Source organism: Passer montanus, unplaced genomic scaffold, assembly GCF_014805655.1.
Source record: "Passer montanus isolate IOZ18808 unplaced genomic scaffold, ASM1480565v1 scaffold17, whole genome shotgun sequence".
Classification (NCBI taxonomy): domain Eukaryota; kingdom Metazoa; phylum Chordata; class Aves; order Passeriformes; family Passeridae; genus Passer; species Passer montanus.
In genome coordinates this window covers 2,084,044-2,102,099 of record NW_024364270.1, presented here as the reverse complement: position 1 = coordinate 2,102,099, position 18,056 = coordinate 2,084,044, and the positions used below count along the sequence as shown (strand labels likewise).

Sequence of the window (18,056 nt, the reverse complement as noted above, 5' to 3'; positions counted from 1 at the left end):
TAGGCAATGCAGCTTTGAGCAAAATTAGAGAAAATTTTCATAACAGTACTGGAATCAGAACTATATGATCCTGTTTCCCAGATCTTAACTAAGACCAGAATGCTGAAACTTTTGAAAAACAAATATAGTGATCATCTTTAAAACACTCAATTTTCTGAATAATATGTCAGCATTTTACAGCAATTTTTTTTTTCTTTTAAATTTCTGGTCAAGTTCAAGGTACTCCAATTTAATCTCCCTACTAGTCACAGTAAGGAGGAAGCAATAAAGCAGAATCCTCATACTCATTACACTTCAATTATCAGCTACCTATACAGGGTTTGCAAAGTAACAGAAGTAAACCTAAATTTTCCCAAAAGTTTTGCAGTGTCCTATTAGCCAGTCTCTCTGTCACATAGAAAATTTGGAGAAATGTGTTAAGAGATAAATGCTGAGACTGTCAAACTGGCCCACTGCTTGATATTTCTAGAACAGTGTTAGTTCTTCTGGTAGAAAGAAAATGCAGAATAATAAGCAATGCTATCCTCTTAATTGCAAGAAGTGGAACAAGATCCTATAGCCAGTTTAGCATAAGAGGAAATGTCTAAAAATTCATACCTCCCTGAGTTTTGAGTATTATTTTTCGTGTGCCTCCCATAGAATGGAATATGTAATTTTTCTCTTATGGACATGTTATTTCCAGTGAAACGCCTATGATATATAATTAATGACAATTTAAATAGTTATGGATGATAGCTTCAACATTATTAATGAAAATACTGGACAGTAAGTTATACTGTCCTATTCCCACTCCTTCCCTCCCCAGACATTCTATAAACTGCAGACAACCTTGATTTAGTCCATCAAAAAACACCCAACACCTTATAGTCTTATATTTCAGGCAATTAAGCCAAATGCTTGAATTTCTATAGGTTTTTTTTGTATGAACATCACATGTATACAAATGCTTGGGGAGTTTTAAACTTTGTGGTAAAAAAAGAATCAAAGCACAGTATCTTTGCAGGAAACATTTTAAGCCAGAAAAGTGTGTCTCATGCTAGCAGTAAAATTACTACTGAAAAATTCAAATCTAACTATGTAAAATCGTCTCTTACAATTAATGCCAAAAAATTTGACAAATAGAAATATGGTGAAAATCAAGAAACAGCAGCAAGACAGAGATGCTTGAAATCACAGATGAAAAAGATGTTTCAACCAAGATGTGAAAAACTTGACAAGTCCAGTCAGGGACTTAAGAACTGTGTCACAGATAGGATTAACCACAGGAAAAGCCACTGCTACAAACACAGCAAGATTGCACCAAATGAGCAGAAACATCTTGATAGGAAAGGAAGGTAAAAGTCTTGCAGTAAATTCACACCTGGCTTTTAAGACAAACACCAAATTTTAATTAAATCCTGAAGAAAAAAGGGACAAGCAACACTGCTGGAAGATGAAAATGGTATGACCTCAACATATGCACGTATTCAAAAAAGAAAACTCCAGAGCATTCTTAAAAGGAAGCCTGCAAAGCACCATGATACAGTTAAAGTCAGAATTTCAAGTTAAGACACAAGCACAACCAGAAGCTGCTGCATAAGAAATGATATGTAAGTTTACATGTAGAACACATGGAATGATGACACTGCCAAATACAGCGAAGACAAACAGTTCAGAGCTGAAAAGGGAAGTGAGATTACTAGTGTTGCATTTCAGGATTTTCCTCCTGCTGCCAATATGTTTCTCAGATTTAATCCCTTGGAGAAGTTAAAAGGGGCAAACTACAAGATCGGTGGGATCCCTTCTGGCCCTACTTCTAATTGTTCCTAACATATGCATTAAAAGGGAAAAAAATCAAATGCTTTCAACAAGGAGTAAAATCTGCTACCCAAACACATTAGACAAAAAGAACTCACCTTCCAGGTGGCCCATAGTCACCTCTGTCATATGGAGGAGGTCGGCCATATGGATCTGTCGGAGGTGGGCCACGGCTGTCTGAAGTGGGGATGCCACTATTGGCAGGTGGGGGGAAGAAAGCTGGATTCACATGTGGTGCTGGTGGTGGAGCACCTGGCGGTGGCCCAGGGAGATGTGGAGGAGGAGCAAGAGTCAGGGGCGGCCCAAGAGGGCCAGGTGGACGAGGGGGAAATGGACCCGGAGGTGGAGGTGGACCCTGCTGAGGTGGTGGTGGACCTGGTGGTGGCCCATAGCCTGGAACTGGTGGTGGAGGGCCTGGAGGAAGTGGCCCAAGTGGAGGCTGACCAAAAGGCTGTCCTGGAAACAGAACTGGTGGTGGTGGACGATCACCACGATTAGGAGGTCCAGCTAATGGAGGTGGGAGGACCTGACCAGGTGGTGGAGGGCCTGGTGGACCTGGTGGGCCAGGAGGACCTAAGGGTGGACGTGGGGGAGTTTGTCCAGCTAAAATAAAAACAAACAAACAAAAAAAACAACAAACAAATAAAATTGAGTGAATAAATACAAAGAAATAATATTATTTAAATTTCTTCAATTTTTTATTCCAAAAAACCAATGACAAAAAAGAAACCAACCCTCCCTCCCTGAACACTGTGCAACATGTACAAGACATAGATGTTCCTGCTCTGGGTCCAGTAGCTTAGAAAATTTTTAGCTTATCTGTATCTATTGATACTAGATATCTAGAGATATCTAAAAAGAACAACATTATCTTGAACACTGACAACTCCACTCCTCAAATCACTGAATCATCTGCTGTTGTTTCCAAAACCCACAAGAAGATTACAAAAGCTAGAAAACATTACATCTTACTGCAGCTAGTCATTGATATGAGGCTTAAGATAAAATATATATTAAAAATATGGGAGAAGCTGTACTGGAGAAAGTAATGCAAGTGCAGTATCCAAACATTCCTTTAGATTCTCATCTGTTTTTTCTATTTGACTATGTCCCTTAGACTGTTGGTAGACAATCTATTACTGAATGACATTTACTAAAAAATATGTCAGCTGAAAAAAGAACTTCACTGCAGTGCAAACCCAACTGTTTAACATATTTCTTCTGTATCAGATAACTAACTCAACATGAAGACCTCCTCTTCAAATTTCTGGTGTTTTAACTGCCTACTAATTGACCAGTCAGTGGGCATGAATCAAAGCTGAATTTATGATCACGTGCAAACTTGTACTACAATAAGGAAATTAGTTACTTTACACTCCACAACACAGGCAATTCTCAGCACATACAGCAATACACTACACTAAAGCCAAATCTACTTGCTAATATGATCTATTTTAATTTTTTTCATATTTAAATATGTGTATTGACACAGTATAAAAACCCTCTTGCCTTGCTATCAAATTTACTAGGTCCAACTTCCTGTTGAATATCAACAAACGAACAGTCAAGTCCTATAATCTAGCTGTGAACACTGATTTATGGCTCATTACTGAATTGCCTTGATCTTTATCATTTCCCAAATAAGTATGCCACATTGAAACACATGTAAAACTGTAACTCCCTACATGCATAATTTTACCTGGGAAAGGTGGTGGTGGCCCTCCTGGCCCTGCCGGTCCAGGGAATCTGTCTCCACCTGGAATGGCACCTGGGAAACGGCCCCGACCTCTATTACTAGGTGGAAATGCTGCTCGTGAGCTTCCTCCTGGGGGACCAGCTTTACCTTCCCCAGACATCTGGCCAGACTGTGTGGCTGCAATGGAAAAGCAAAAGTGTCATTACACAGATCAAAATAGGTTGAAGCATCTCAACACTCGACTTAAAGTTTTATACAGTGCTAAAGTGTGACCTTATGAGCACCAACTTGCTCCCTGTACCCAAACCCAATGCATTTGGGAAGGGAAACATTCTTTGCTAAAATACTATGCCTCATACTAAAGGAAGAGGTTCTGGAGAGACTGCCAGTCCTTCCTTCCATGAAGCCCAACACCACACTGAGAAACACAAGACATGGTGCTAAAGTACAACACGGAACCTCTCTTCCCCCTTCTATCATAAATACAGACTGTCCACACATTAGAATTAGTCCAGTTTGTCTACACATGTTAAATTTCTAAACACTCTTGTGCCTTTTTTTTTTAATTACATCCACAGGAAATTAAGAAAGCATCCACAGCTGTTAAGACAAGAGCTGCACAAAGCTGCAACCTTCTTTCAGAATGCAGCAGCTCTTCAATGTATGAAGTGATTTCTTTAAACAAAGATAGAAGTTCATTCACCTGGACTCTTAAGTATTTTATGGCTATTTTAAACTGCACAGAAATTATAAGACGCTGAGCTAAAAACCTGCCATTCTACTTTTTCTGCTTTTCCAAAACAGCACTTAAGAAGAGCTTACTTTTCCTTGACTGCATTTCAAATTGACTCAGAAACTGTTTATTACACGGAGTTACAACAGGATTCTGCCCGTGCAATTCTCTTTTAGGCAACAAATCCATCAGCTTTTTGGAGGATGCTTCCGATCCCACACCCACAAGGGCAAACCTGAAAGGAAACAAAAACAGTTACACCACCTTTTCTTCATTTTTTGACATCCTGACATCTCATGAAAAAGATTACACACAGTAAGCAAAGGAATACTTGACAACTAGACACCAACAATGTCTCACAGGTCTTAGTCCAGTTTTCAGAACAGATGAAATAACTTGTCCTAGGACATAAAAAAAGGAAACAAAACTGCAAGTACAGGATGCATCAAAATTTATCCCAACAAAGGCAGCTTTTTGGCAGAGTATCAACAGACTACATAATTAATTCATATGATTAAGTTATTAAGCATACACTCATACACTGTGCTCATTGCTGCCAAAGAGACAGAAAGGCACATTCATGCAGTGAAATTTAGGCTGTCAGTGAAAAATGGGCTCAAGCACTTACTTTAAACAGCTAATAGAAAATAAAGATGTAAAGAAAAGATTTAATCATGAAGGTTGGGGAAACAGCATTTACACTGAAGAAAAACAAGCATCACCAACACACCAACTAAAAATCTAGGAATAGTCCTATATTAAGATCACCAACAAGCTTTAACTCACAAAATAATGGGATACACATTACCATCACAAAAATTTATACCTGAAACTTAAGTCATTAGTATAAAATTATACGCCAAATCATTTTTGGATCAATAAGCTAGGATGAGCAGTCCAAAGATTGACAATTATGAAAATTGAGAACGCCTTCCCCCCCAAACTTCAGTCCACATATAGAAAAAAACAAGTTCTTACCCTTTAGACTGGCCATTAGCACGATTTTCAAAAAATTTAATCTCCAAAATGTCATTTACCCCCAGTGAGTGAACTGCTTCAGTTAAGTCTTCATCTGTTGTCCACTGAAAAATATTTTTAATATTCAACGATGAGAGCTTATCTAAAACACCAGGCAAAGGGCAACTAAATTTTCCATGGATTTTTGAGTGAGTGTGCGTGTGTGTGCAAAACTGATCCAGAGGAATATTTTATTCAGACTGTCAATATATTCTGACTTTTGGAGCAGTCATTTTCATTTTACAATTCAACAATTAGTTCAGCTAATTCACGCACATTTTACTGATTCCATTCATGTACTTCAAGATGGGACAACTTAAGTCAACAGTCAGGTCCTTTACTTACCTATTAGTTCCTGAAGTACTGTAATAACTAATGAAAAAAAACACCTACAGTAAGAAATTATCAGAAATGAAAAAAAAATTAAATTTTTTAATTTATATTTTAAAATAGAATTTTGCATATGTGGGCCCTGAAGAACTTGATTTCATGCAACCAGATAAAAGCTCGACTTAATTCAGCTACTGACCAGCTCTTGCACTGTTTGCTTTACTGCAATTGGTTTTTAAAATACTTGCATTCTAATAAAAGTAATTTTCCTAAGGGCAACTACAGTTCAGTCAGTTATCATAAACTTGTTCTTCTTGGACAGAGAAATAAGCCTCAAGACAAATACCTGAAAACTGTTATGCTGAAAGAGTCACTGCAGATGGAAAAGGCCCTGGAAAAATGTGAAAAGTAATTTCAAGAAAATCCCAGAGCAATCTCCTTTTAAAATAAAACCTTCAGCAAGAGTTTACTACAAATTTCGCTTGTTTAGTAACCTTAAAGTGTTTACAGGCATGAAGTATTTAACAGTTTAAACTTGTTCTCTTCTTTCATTTGGTTCTCTGAAAACTTTAAGAACATAGTAGCTAGCATAAATATCCTTTCATAACACTTAAAACATGACAGAAATTCTTAAGTTTATATTTACTGAAGATTTTCTTGATTTTTAAGACATCACAACAGCTCCAGACAGGCTCTCTGAATTTCAGGTAAAAGGAAAAATGACCCCACAACCACAAATGAAAATTAAAGGAAATCAAACCAACAATAAAAACAACTGGGTTTTGATACACATAACATTTCATATAAAACATTTTAAAGCAAAAAAGTTTTACAAGCAGTTATGTCTATAATTAAAATTCCTGTCTACAACTAAACAGCAGTAAGACACTTACCCAAGTGAGATTTCCAATGTACAAGGCAATTCTCTTTCCAGTATAGGTATAGACAACATTTGGTGCAGCTCCTTTACCTACATCATCCCCAACAGATGGCGGAAGAGAATCCATGTAATCACGATCCTCTGGAGCATCTCCATTATTTGCAGATGGAGAAATTACATCATCATACAAATCAATCTGATCATGCCCACCATATTCAGCCTCCTGAAATAAAAAAGACATCTTGATTATAATTAATATTACTCTTAAAACTTATTGAAGCAAAAGTTGTGCTAATTGCCATGTTCCACAGACACAGCAAGTCTGATCGACCACCTACACAACATCCCTGTTGAAAAGCTAAGCACCAGCTTCCTCCACATCAAAACATATAAAATTCTTATGACACCTACTGCATTCTAAACTTATGTGGAAAAAAATACTTCTGGCCACTGTTTTCCATTCCAGTACTTTCGCCCTTGTAATATTAGCAGAAATGAAAAAATCCACAAACCCTACTCCCAGAATTGTATACATTAGAATGTAGAAGTGTTGTGCTTTAATCCCAGATTGCAATTAAGTACCACACAGTTGCTCACTCACTTCTCTCTCCCCAAACACTCCACTGGACAGATGAGAAAAATCAGAAAAAGGTAAAACTTGTGGGATAAGAACCGTTTTCAAACCAAAATAAAATAAACTGATCAGCCTCTTCCACCCAACTCCCACTAGTTTATGTACTGGGCATGGTGCTTTCCTATAATACAGCAGGACCCATTGATAAACTAGGTATTATTGCATCTCATTTTCTTGTAGTTTATTATATAATAGGGACCCTTCAGCATGTGTTATTTCCTCCTCTGGTGACATTCTGAAATCTTTGTCTTTTAGGTAGTCCATGATAATTCCCAAGATTCTTGGGCAACTGGGGTTTCCTATTTGAGCTTATTATATGGTCACTGCAACCCACTTATTTCATGTAGCACCAGCTGCATCATGTGTAGAAGTCCCTTTGAGCATCCAGCCCAGCACTGGCAGTTGCTGGGGAGCTGGAGGAGCTGTGCTTCAGCACCAATCCCTTCCAAAGCAGCTCCTTGATGAGACTGCAGTATCTCTTTCAGCAGGAGTATAGGAAGCCTCAGATACTCTGACTCCCCAGTTCCATAACAGAGGGCTGGAGTCTCTCCTGGTGCTTTCTGCCAGACACTGCAGCTAGGGCCATTTGCCCTGCTGCAGTATAGAGCACATTTTTACATCTTGCCCTGCCCAGACTGGCCTGAGGGCTGCTGCATGAACTACATCCCATTTAATTTGTTCAAAAGCTTGTTGTTGCTCAGGGCCTCATTTGAAATCATTCTTCTTCCAGGTCATTTGATAGAGAGGGCTTACAATTAGATTGCAATCTGGAATATGTGCATTCTCCAAAAACTCACAACACCTAAGAAAGCTTGTGTTTGTTTCTTACTAGTTGGTGGAGACACTGCTGCTGTTTTGTTGATCACATCCACTGGCGTCTGACAACATGTTTTAGGGTAAAATCAGTTTCTGGAATAATTTGGACTATTTTCTTCCCTTTCTCAAAAACTTCTGCTGCTGTATGGGCCCACATGATGATATTATCAATGTATTGCAGGTGTTCCAGAGCTTCACCCTGTTCCAATGCAGTCTGGATCAGTCCATAGAATTGCCAGTGCTGTGTTTCCACCCCTGGGGCACTGGATTCCAGATCTACTGGACATTCCTTTAAGTGAAAGTAAATTGTGGCCTGCCAAAGCTATTGAAACACATTAGCAATGTCATTTGTGGCAAACCACTTGGCAGTTTTTGACTGCAGCTCGTACTGGAGTTCCAGCATGTCCAGGGCAGCAGCACTCAGCCACAGTGTGACTTCATTCAGGCCACCATAGTTCACTGTGGTTCTCTGTTACACTTTCACACTGGCCATATGGTCCTGCTGATCACTGCTTGATTCTCCAGTTGATAAATCAGCTTGTGAATGGGAATCATGGAGTCTCGGTTGGTGCAATGCTGCTGCTGCTGCAATGCCATGGTAGCAACCAGCACCTGTTCTCTGACCTTCAGCAAGCCCAACAGAAGTGTCCTCTGAGAGAACAGGCAAGGCAGGCAGCTGCTTAACTTCTCCACCTCCAAGGCAGTGGTACTGAACCTTTTGGGTCCTTGAAATACCCTCTCCTAAGGCAGTCTATGCCAGGGATGCACAGAACCTTTGGGCCAGAGACAAAGGGTTCTCCTTCCACACATTCCCAGTCCAGCTCGCTTCAGTCTCCAGTTCAGTCAGCTGTTGGGTTCCCCCCCCTCAGAAATAGAAGTAGGTTCTTCTCCTGCAGAGCTGGATGGCATTGGGGTACCCTGTGCACTAGAGCCTTCCACTCTTGTGGGCCTGACATGCCAGGCCACAGGATCCATACACTCCTGCAAACCCAGCATATGAAAATGGCATGCTTGGACAAGTTTCTGCCACAAGGGTCACATGCACTGGAATTCTTCTGGGTCTGTGGGTGACTGCACACTGTCTGGGTCATAACAAAGGTACTGGATACCACTGTGGTGGCCCTGGGTGACATGGAGCATCTTCCTTGAAGGGATGTCTTTCCTTCACACTCCACAGGGATCACTTCCCAAAGGCTGAGGCCCTTTGCAATCACCTTGTCAATGCCCCTTCCTTACAAGGTGATCCCAGCTGCTTGGTTTCTCTACCCTCTAATTCCAAGCTCCTAGCCCTGTTCCCCAGCACCCAAGCAGTCAGGTGATCACCTGCTCACCTGGGTGGTGGCTGAAATCACCCCAAAGCCCTCTCAGGGATAGGGATTGAGTGGTTCCCTCTTGTTCCACCTCTTCCTCCTGCTCTTGTGATGGCCCTGCTTTGTTCTCCTTTGCTAAACAAGCTCTTGTGTCCATTTCTTCTGATGAGAAGGGGTGACTGATACCAGCAGGGGCTGGTGCTCTGGGTGAGCTGCATCACCAGTCACAAGGGTCTGAGCACCTGCCACAAAGGCCTGAGCAGCCACAGTGCCTGTCACAGGGTTTGAGTAGCTGCAAATATTTGTCTAATCCTAAACAAGACCTGGCACACAATCTTGATTCCTGGCAATAGGGCCATGTTTCAATATCCCAAGGATATTCAAAATTTTCAAGAGCTATTGTCATTAGCCTGGCAGAGAAGGGGAATATGTAGGATCATGTCTCCTCCACAGGTTAACTCTCAGAGGATGAAAGGTAAAAGGTGTAATCATTAATAGTTTACAATAGATCATTGCAAAGTACAAAGATGACAGCAGAGCTGAGTACAAGTAACAGATTACTTTCACAACCAGCAATCCTGTTATACCATATGCCAGTGCTTACAGGATCATCAAATGCCTTGAGTTAGAAGAAACCTTAAAGATCATCTAGTTACAAGCCCCCTGCTGTGGGCAGGAATACCTTCCACTAGACCAGACTGCTTATGTTAAAACACAACACAACAACCTTAGACCAACTCCCACAAGTGAAAAACAACACAATGGGGAGCACATGCTGGAAGCACAGAGTTAAACGATGGAGCTCTGAGAACAAGGAGAACAACTGCTTGAGAGTTGAGAGCATAAAATCAACACTGTGTCCAGCGACTATTAAACTAATTAACACATGCTTAAAGCAATTTTATTCTAGCATGTTCTAGTCAGATTTGTTGTTTTCTCAACCTGTCAAGCCCCGTGATAGTTGATCAAAAAAGGGCTATTGTGCTTTAACTCCAGTTGGTAGCTAAGTACCACACAGGCATTTGCTCACTCCACCCCCCCAAACCCTGTGGAACAGGAGAAGAGAATCTGTGAAAAGGTAAAACCCGTGGGTTGAGACTACGACTGTTAAATAACTGAAATAAAGTAAAATATAAAAAGAATAATGGTGATTATGAAAAAAAAAACCATAAAAAACAGAACAAAGAGATTAAATAATGCACAAGCCAGTCAAGTGATGCATAACCACTGATGCTCACCACCCGCTGACCAATGTCCAGTCCATCCACAAGCAGCAACTGCCCCTCTGAGCCAACTTCCCCAGCTCCCTGTACTCTCATACCCTGCTCCAGAACAGAAACTGCCTCTGCCAGGTTTTGGTATCAGAGATATTTCAGCATCCACTAAGAATTTGTATGCAGAATCTCACAAAAGCATCTTAGACAGAATAGTTCAAGGTACCATATATGGCAGCTACAGAGAACCAAGCTGGACTCCACAAAACACAGGCTCCAAAGGTGGCAGTGTTTGCTGTAAACCCAAGACATCCACAACCATGATCAAAAGATTCACTGTCTTGAAAATATAAAAATATTATCAACTACTGCTCATACAGGGAAATAATTTAATTTTTTTAAAAAACCCAAAAAACAGGTAAACTGAATTTTGGCATTATTAATAAAGTACATTTAATCCTCAGTAAACTGCATTGTCCCAATAAACTTACAGAAAAACCTCTTTCTAAAGGTAAGCTTATCACAATTAAATTAAGGGTTTCATATTTTACCTAGTCTATCCAGTTCTCAGTTTGATTCCTCATATCATCATAGCTAATGAAATCAGGTACACAGAACTGCCTGAGACAGGCCTAAACATGACATCTAACAGCTAGATTAAGGTTGATGTCACAAGGCAATTAAGGAAATCCTCAGCTAAACATACAGTAACTCTAGTCATTTATGTATATGAATGATGACTTCAGGGAAGTAGAATTTAGTCTTGGTAGACATGCAAAAACACAATCACCAAACTTACAGCAGATATATGTACACTAACCTATTTCTCTGAAGTCAACCTTGCCAAAACACCAGAGTGGGCAGCAGTCCACAGCTCTGCTGTGACAACAAACTCCTCTGAAACAGATCGTTTGTATCACACAGGCTTTCAGGTCTTCATCAGTCGAGAGAGAATTATTAAGGCAGCAGAGTCTCCATGTAATTGAGAGGGCAGCAGGGCCCAATAGCACCAGTGTCTTACTTGAAATAAAGAAAGACACAAGAGAAAATCTGATGCTGTTCACTAGAATTTCTTCTCACATTGTGCTGGTTTTGCATCCAGCATGGAATTCATTCAGTTACCAATCTGTCAGCAAGGTCTGTGCTTCAATGATTAAGAATGAGCTAAACCAGCAGCTCCAAGGGTAAACAGAAGAGAGGTGTCCTGGTGGATGTTGCACAAGATCCAACAACTCTTTCTCCTTCATACGTGTTCTGCGGAAACTTACCTAAACACACCCTTCCTTCCCAGATGCAGAAGGGGAAAAAGTACAGGAAGTGTTACTTTTCTAGTCTTAGCTAGTTAAACAAATGCTCTGCCTGTATCAGGAACCAGTTTTGACCTCTTCCAACTTCCTCAGTTACAAAAAGGACATCAAGCCTGAAGAGAAATTATTTCTTCTCAATTACTGTAACTCACAATCTTGCAGATAAACATGCTAAGAAACAAAGTGAGCACTGTTGTTCTGGCCCCGTCTAAAACCAAATCAGACAGCAATGCATTTCCAAAGTCCATGTTTTAACTAGACCACAGTCTGAAATACTTCATCATAAAATCAGGACTGAAATTCCATGTTCTGTGCTAATAGGTGGTATTGGGTGAAACATTCCCATATGAAAGTCATGAACTCAACGAACTTCATGTCCAGAAGGGACAAACTTAACATGCTATTTGTTATTTGGAACTTAGTGGTCATGCTCCTCTGAGCTGCAGAGAACCACTTACTTCATTTACTGAGTGCTGTTTTGGAAATGGCTTTTGTTGTTATGTAAAATTTCTTTAAGCTGTCCATACATCTGTTAGACTTGCCTCTTCTGCAGAACTTTGTCCAATTTAAGAGTTAAATTAACTAACTTACACCTCGAAAAACATATTTAAAAATCCAGCAAGCTAAATAAAGTTTCATGAAAAATATTTACTGTTGCTTCTTGGGAAAAAAAAACCCAAACAACTAAACAACCCAGCTTCCCCCTTACTGTTTTTTTCACTGAAGTTACCATATTTGTGGTCAAAAACTGTAAACACATGTTAGTATCCTCAGTTTAAAAAATAAATTTATAGGTCTGAAGAATAACAAGTTAAACACATAAACAAAAATCTTTCTGGTCTTGATTAACTGTCTGAACACACAAACTGGAACATTAACAAAAAAGGTGGTCTTTGATACTTCTAAGATCACAAACTGCCCATGGCAGAAGTGGACAAGTTTGTTAGACCATAGAATTCACATTTCCTCTGCAGGCCCAAATGCTCTTGGTTCTACAAACGGCACAGCATTAAAATTTAAGCGACCTGATCCCTTGTAACTAAAAATTACAAAGTAATTACAGAGTTACAAAGAATAACAAAACATTCACAAGTAGTCAAAAATACAAACTAAACATACTTAGTATCACTGTTCACATTAAAACATAGTGAAGAGGTGCCAGACAAGAAGGTCTGATAAGGTAAGAAGTTATTCTGGAGTTTGGTACTAACCAATATACAGAAGTTATGGCTTCCCAGGGCTCCTTTCAGCAGAACTGACAAAATGCATATGACATCACACATTGTGGACATATTTTATAACACATGCAGGTCTGCCAGCTTATGTTTTTTTCTGACCAGGACAGTCCTACTGAGTAGAAATCTATTATACCACAATGTGCCCATCCCCTCTCATGAAAAAACACCTGTCTTTGTGATATAAAGCCTGTTCTTAATAACTGGCTTTAACTGGCCACTAAATGCTAGCTTTTATTATTTATCACACACAAAAAATTGCCTTTGTGTTACAGATCTGAAGACAGTAACTAACACATTCCTAAGACACTGTAGTTTTCAGATAATTAGCCTCTTAACTGCTTATTCCATCTAAATCAGTTTTATTATCCTGTTACAAAATACAAAGTGAAAAGTCTTTCATCCCTAATTTGTTAGCATTTAAACATCAAAACAGAACACTACAAGCATGTTTAGACAGATCCACAATGCAACTACCCAAGTTTACTCGCTAAGAGCATAAACAAAGCGAGCACCTTTTCCACAGCATTAAAATATGATATGCCTAAATTCTTCTGCATCCTCTTTCTGATCAGAAAGATTTTTACATGTCTACAATAAAAGTTTTTACTGTTTAACTACATGCATGGGAACATGTGGAAAAAAAAAACCTTCCAAGCACAAAAATGCAAAGCTGATCAGAGCACCAGGGACCTCGATGGTCAAATTTCCATGACCATAAAAAAACAACCCAGTTTGTTGGCCAAACTGGCAGGCAGCCAGACCCAAAGTCAAACCCAAACCAGCCTCCTACACAAGCTCCTTATTATCTCTGTACCAGACAGCAATGTTCTAGGGTTTTGTGTATAAAACCAAACCCTAATATATCCTAAAGCACCCCAAACTTACTGAGGGTCTTTGCCCTCGAGAGAATGTCATCCCCAGCTATGGGTATGCAGGTAACAGTTCTAACAAGCATCAGAGATCTCCCTCTCCTGAAGAGCAAGATGTGTAACAACATGTATGGAGATGCTTAAGGTAAAATATTCCATGCAATACCTATTTCTAACAGGGCACAAGCAATGCATGCAGGAAGTACTACATTTATGAGGCTATCATCTCAAAATGAGACTTTAAATAAATAGATAAGACCGCTGGATGGGAAAGTCAGCTTAGAAGAAAAAAATGAAAAATTACTCAACCAAGTTCTCCAAGAAAAAGAGAAAAAAAAGAGACCACAATTCAAACAAAAATGTAACCGGTCAGAGCCAAATTGATTAAAGCTGGTAGCCCAAGGACAAAAAATATTATTTTGATGAACAATAAGTTAATAAAAGAGTAAGAAGCAACACTGACAGACGATTCAGCTGGAATAGGAAATATGCATTTTCACTCAAAACATTTGATATCAAGTTAGTCAGCTCATTGCAACCAACACCAAATACAACCCAAGACTGTTTACGGCTATCATCCATCTTAGCCAGCTTGCAAACCCCTGGCTCCGTGGTCTTTATTTCACCTTTATAACCTATGGTTCATTTAGTACTAATCAAGCAGAACCTTACCCTCCACCTACTTGGAAAAAAGGCATTAAAAAAATCCCGGAATAGCCTCAAGGATGAGTACCTTGAGGTGTAGAACGAGACAAAACAACCAAGGGAAGTTTATCCAGTCACAAGTCCTAAATGAAGGGTTAACTCCAGATGCAAACACCTGTCTTGTCCCAGCTTGGGTATCAATACAGTTATGTACTGCATACATAAGAACAGCAAGCTCCACAGTACATTTTTCAGTCCTTGTTACTGCCAAAACCAGTGGAAAAGGTTTCTATATTCCAATTTAAAAAAATTAGTAAATCGCATTACTGTAGAGCAACAAAATCCAAAACCAAGTTTGTTCAACTGATAAAGACAGTTTATTTTACAAATATGGTATGTGTAAAATGCTCTCTATATAAATTAATAATGCAAATTACTTTCTCCCTAAAGCATTTTTTAATTGTTATCTTCACACATCCACAGAACTATGTTCTATCTTATACATTTAAGCTGTCAGTTTCAAATCAGGAACAGCATTTCAGGAATAAGTTTCTACACATCTTTTCTCAATGATGTCAGAATTAAGAGGCAAAAACTAATACAAGTCACCTTCTTTCACATATGACAGAAGGAAATGACAAAATGCAGAGGCATCAATCTGTCACAGTAAAACTTTTATATGGTCTCAAGACTTGCTCAGTTCAACAATATTACTTTAAAGAGAAAGTCACAGAAATTCAATCTGGAAAAGAACAGCAATTTTTTGGGGGTGTGTGACACAGACAAAAACACAGAAGAAAATCCTCTAAAACAAGCAAACAAAACCCCCAAATTCAAGCCGATGGAAAAAGGGCACTAGCCTCTTCTCACCTTTCTGCCCTATATTGTGCAAGATTTATGAACTGGAACAACAGACTGCAGAAATGCAAACCCAAGAGGGTGAATACAGTGAAAAAAGCAAAAGAGTTCCCTGCCTGCTGGATCAAGCTAAACTAATTATCAGAAGACTCTCTTCATTCATACCACCATGGTTATAGAGAATATCAACAGTAATGATGACCTGAGTAGAGCAGGGCCGTGTGAGTGAAACAGATCATCCCCATCACTTTTGTTCCACCACTATGTCTTTACACTGTACTTACAGCATGTAACTATTCTACTCTGAGGGCTTCTGCACACCTGAATTTACACAAACAATACCAGATTCAAGTGAGGGTTCTTTCCCTGAAAAATCTGCTTTGTTGTAGGTTTTATCTAGAATCTATTAAACCAAATTCAAGTTATCATAGAATCTGAAAAAATGTGCTCTTCTGCTGAAAGGCGTCTGTCCTAGGGTTCATTCCTGTTTGAACTCATATAGAGTGGGTCTTCAACTGTACGGGAGAAACCTTCACATGCAGACAAACTAAGAGCAAATCAGTGCTTTTCATCATCTCCTTTTAGTATGGCATTCTTTCACAGTATTAATAATTAATTTCACAGAGATTAATAATCTCACCTTTATGAGATTATTAATACTTACAATTACTGTATTAATCGATATCAGAAGAAATAGTCTACTGAGAAAGCCACAAGTTGCTGAGAAAGTTACATATTACCTGAGAATTCCAAAGCCATTACTTATTTCCCCGTTCTCTGCAGGGCAAGCAGGCATACAGCTGTGCCCGTAGGTGCGTGGAAGTGCACTCGTTCCCGGTTATTTACGCTCTGGGGCACGAACAAAGCAATCTGGGGCAACTCAACCTGGAGAGGTGCAGCACTGGCTAACGGGACAGATGGCGTGCAAAACTGGTACAAACACCGCGTTTCCGTAGCAAAGCTGGCACGCGGCTATTTGGTAAAGATGAGGGGCAAAAAAAAAAAAAAAAAAAAGTAGAAAGGGGGACTACTTATAATCCAGAGAAACTGTTTATTTCACCTGTATTTCCTCAACAAAATAAAAACTCGTACTCCAAAAAGGACTTACGCCACTTTTTAAAACGGAAGATAACAAGAAAAACAAACAATCAAAAAATAAAATGCAAAACGCTGGGTACTTTCTCCAGTGCAGCAGAATAAAGCCGCACTAGTTCCGCCTCCCCCGCACAGCGCGGCCGAGGAGCAGCCACCGCTCGGCGGCTTTTTGATTCATCTGCGAACAATGGCAGCGCTTCCCCCGCGCCGCCGGCGGGAAGGGGCCGCTCTGCCGCCGCATCCGGGAGGGTCCCGTCCGCCGGGCCGGCGCGGGAGAGCCCTCTGGAGCGGCCCCTGAGGAGGGCAGGCAGAGGGGGAGGAAGGCCGGTAAGAAGCGAGAAAGCGAGCGAAGGCAGAAGGAAGCGCTGGGCCCCGGCGCGCCCAGCCCGCCGGCAGCAGCGCCTCTGGCGGCGCGGCCGCCGCGCTGAGGGCCTGCAGGCGGCGCGGCTGCGAAGGCGGGCGAGGGAGGGGAGCGCGGCGGAGAGGCCGCGCCCGCCGGCCGCGCGTACCTGGTTGAACTCCTCGCCCACGTCGGCGTAGATGTCGATGTGGTCCACGCCGTCCGCCATGGTCCCACCCGGGGCCGCCGCCAGCCGCGCCCGGCTCCCGAGCCGCCGCCGGGAGGGGGAGGGAGCGGGGAGGCGGAGCGCGGCGTCACTTCCGCGGCGGCGCGGGGGGCGCCGGGCCGCTCCTCCCGCCCCGCCCCGCCCCGGGCGCCGCCTCACGGCTGAGCCCGGCCCGGCACGGCGGGCTGCGGGTGTTCTGTGTGCCGTGTGTGCCCGGTGTGCCGGGAGCCCAGCAGCCAGGCACCGTAATTACCGGCTGGAAAAGGAGCACCGCGCTGCGCCTTCAAAGCAGCGGCTTTGCGCTGGGCTCCGCAGCGCGGTGAAGTGCGCGGAAAGAACGCAAAACAGGCGCACGCCACCCTGCATTTAGGCAGGGCTCTGCTGTGCTGCTGCAGAGCTCTCTTTTGAACATCACAGAGCGAAGATAATTAGTGTCACATCAAGCGGTGTTCTTGTTTTCGGTGTTAGGTTTTTTTTGTTTGTTTTTTTGTTGTACATTCAGAACTGTTAGGGTTGCAAGGCTGCTTCAAATTAACTTTGAATGAATGTTGTGTTACCCGGATCCATGTTTAAGCTCCAGGTGATTTTTAGAAACAACATCTCCTGATGTATGAAGCACAGTGCACATAATGCTCTACATAATAGGTTATGTTCTGCTTTGTACATTATGTTCCACATCCAAAAATAAACCTGCTTTTTTTACTTTACCACAAGCTGACAATAAGAAGCCTGTGCTTCTCAGACTGAATTAAAATAATATAAAAACATCACTGCAATGAATAAAAATGTTATTTTTAGTTTGACTCAAGTTTCCTGTTTCATGACTGGGAGTACTTCACAGTGTGTGGATCAGCTTCCAAAGTGTACTGGCTTCATCTTGGGTCCTGGACCCGTGTGCAGATCATCCCTGTCTATCTTGCAATCCCACACTGAAGTGCCCATGGAAAAGAAATATGAAAAGACCAAAACTTAGCTAAAAAATCAGAGATCCAAAACAAGGGATATGTTGTGGAGCATACCTGCTGACAGTCTAGATATATTTCAGGTCTGG

General features: G+C 41.0%; 1 protein-coding gene across 4 annotated transcripts in view; it reads right to left on the bottom strand.

Moving 5' to 3' along the window:
* Window positions 1-17,085, bottom strand: part of CPSF6 (cleavage and polyadenylation specific factor 6) — a 31,620-nt gene extending 14,535 nt beyond the window's left edge. For 2 of the 4 annotated variants that reach the window (XM_039703861.1, XM_039703863.1), the window contains exons 1-7: window positions 16,949-17,085; window positions 6,467-6,676; window positions 5,205-5,308; window positions 4,316-4,461; window positions 3,497-3,670; window positions 1,896-2,400; window positions 598-690 (exon numbers count right to left, since the gene is read on the bottom strand). In XM_039703861.1, the coding sequence (XP_039559795.1) occupies window positions 598-690; window positions 1,896-2,400; window positions 3,497-3,670; window positions 4,316-4,461; window positions 5,205-5,308; window positions 6,467-6,676; window positions 16,949-17,008 (1,292 nt within the window). In that variant the 5' untranslated portion in view covers window positions 17,009-17,085. The remainder of the gene's footprint in view (window positions 1-597; window positions 691-1,895; window positions 2,401-3,496; window positions 3,671-4,315; window positions 4,462-5,204; window positions 5,309-6,466; window positions 6,677-16,948) is intronic. The other 2 variants (XM_039703864.1, XM_039703865.1) reach the window with 1 other exon arrangement.
* Between the last annotated feature and the right edge of the window lie 971 nt (window positions 17,086-18,056).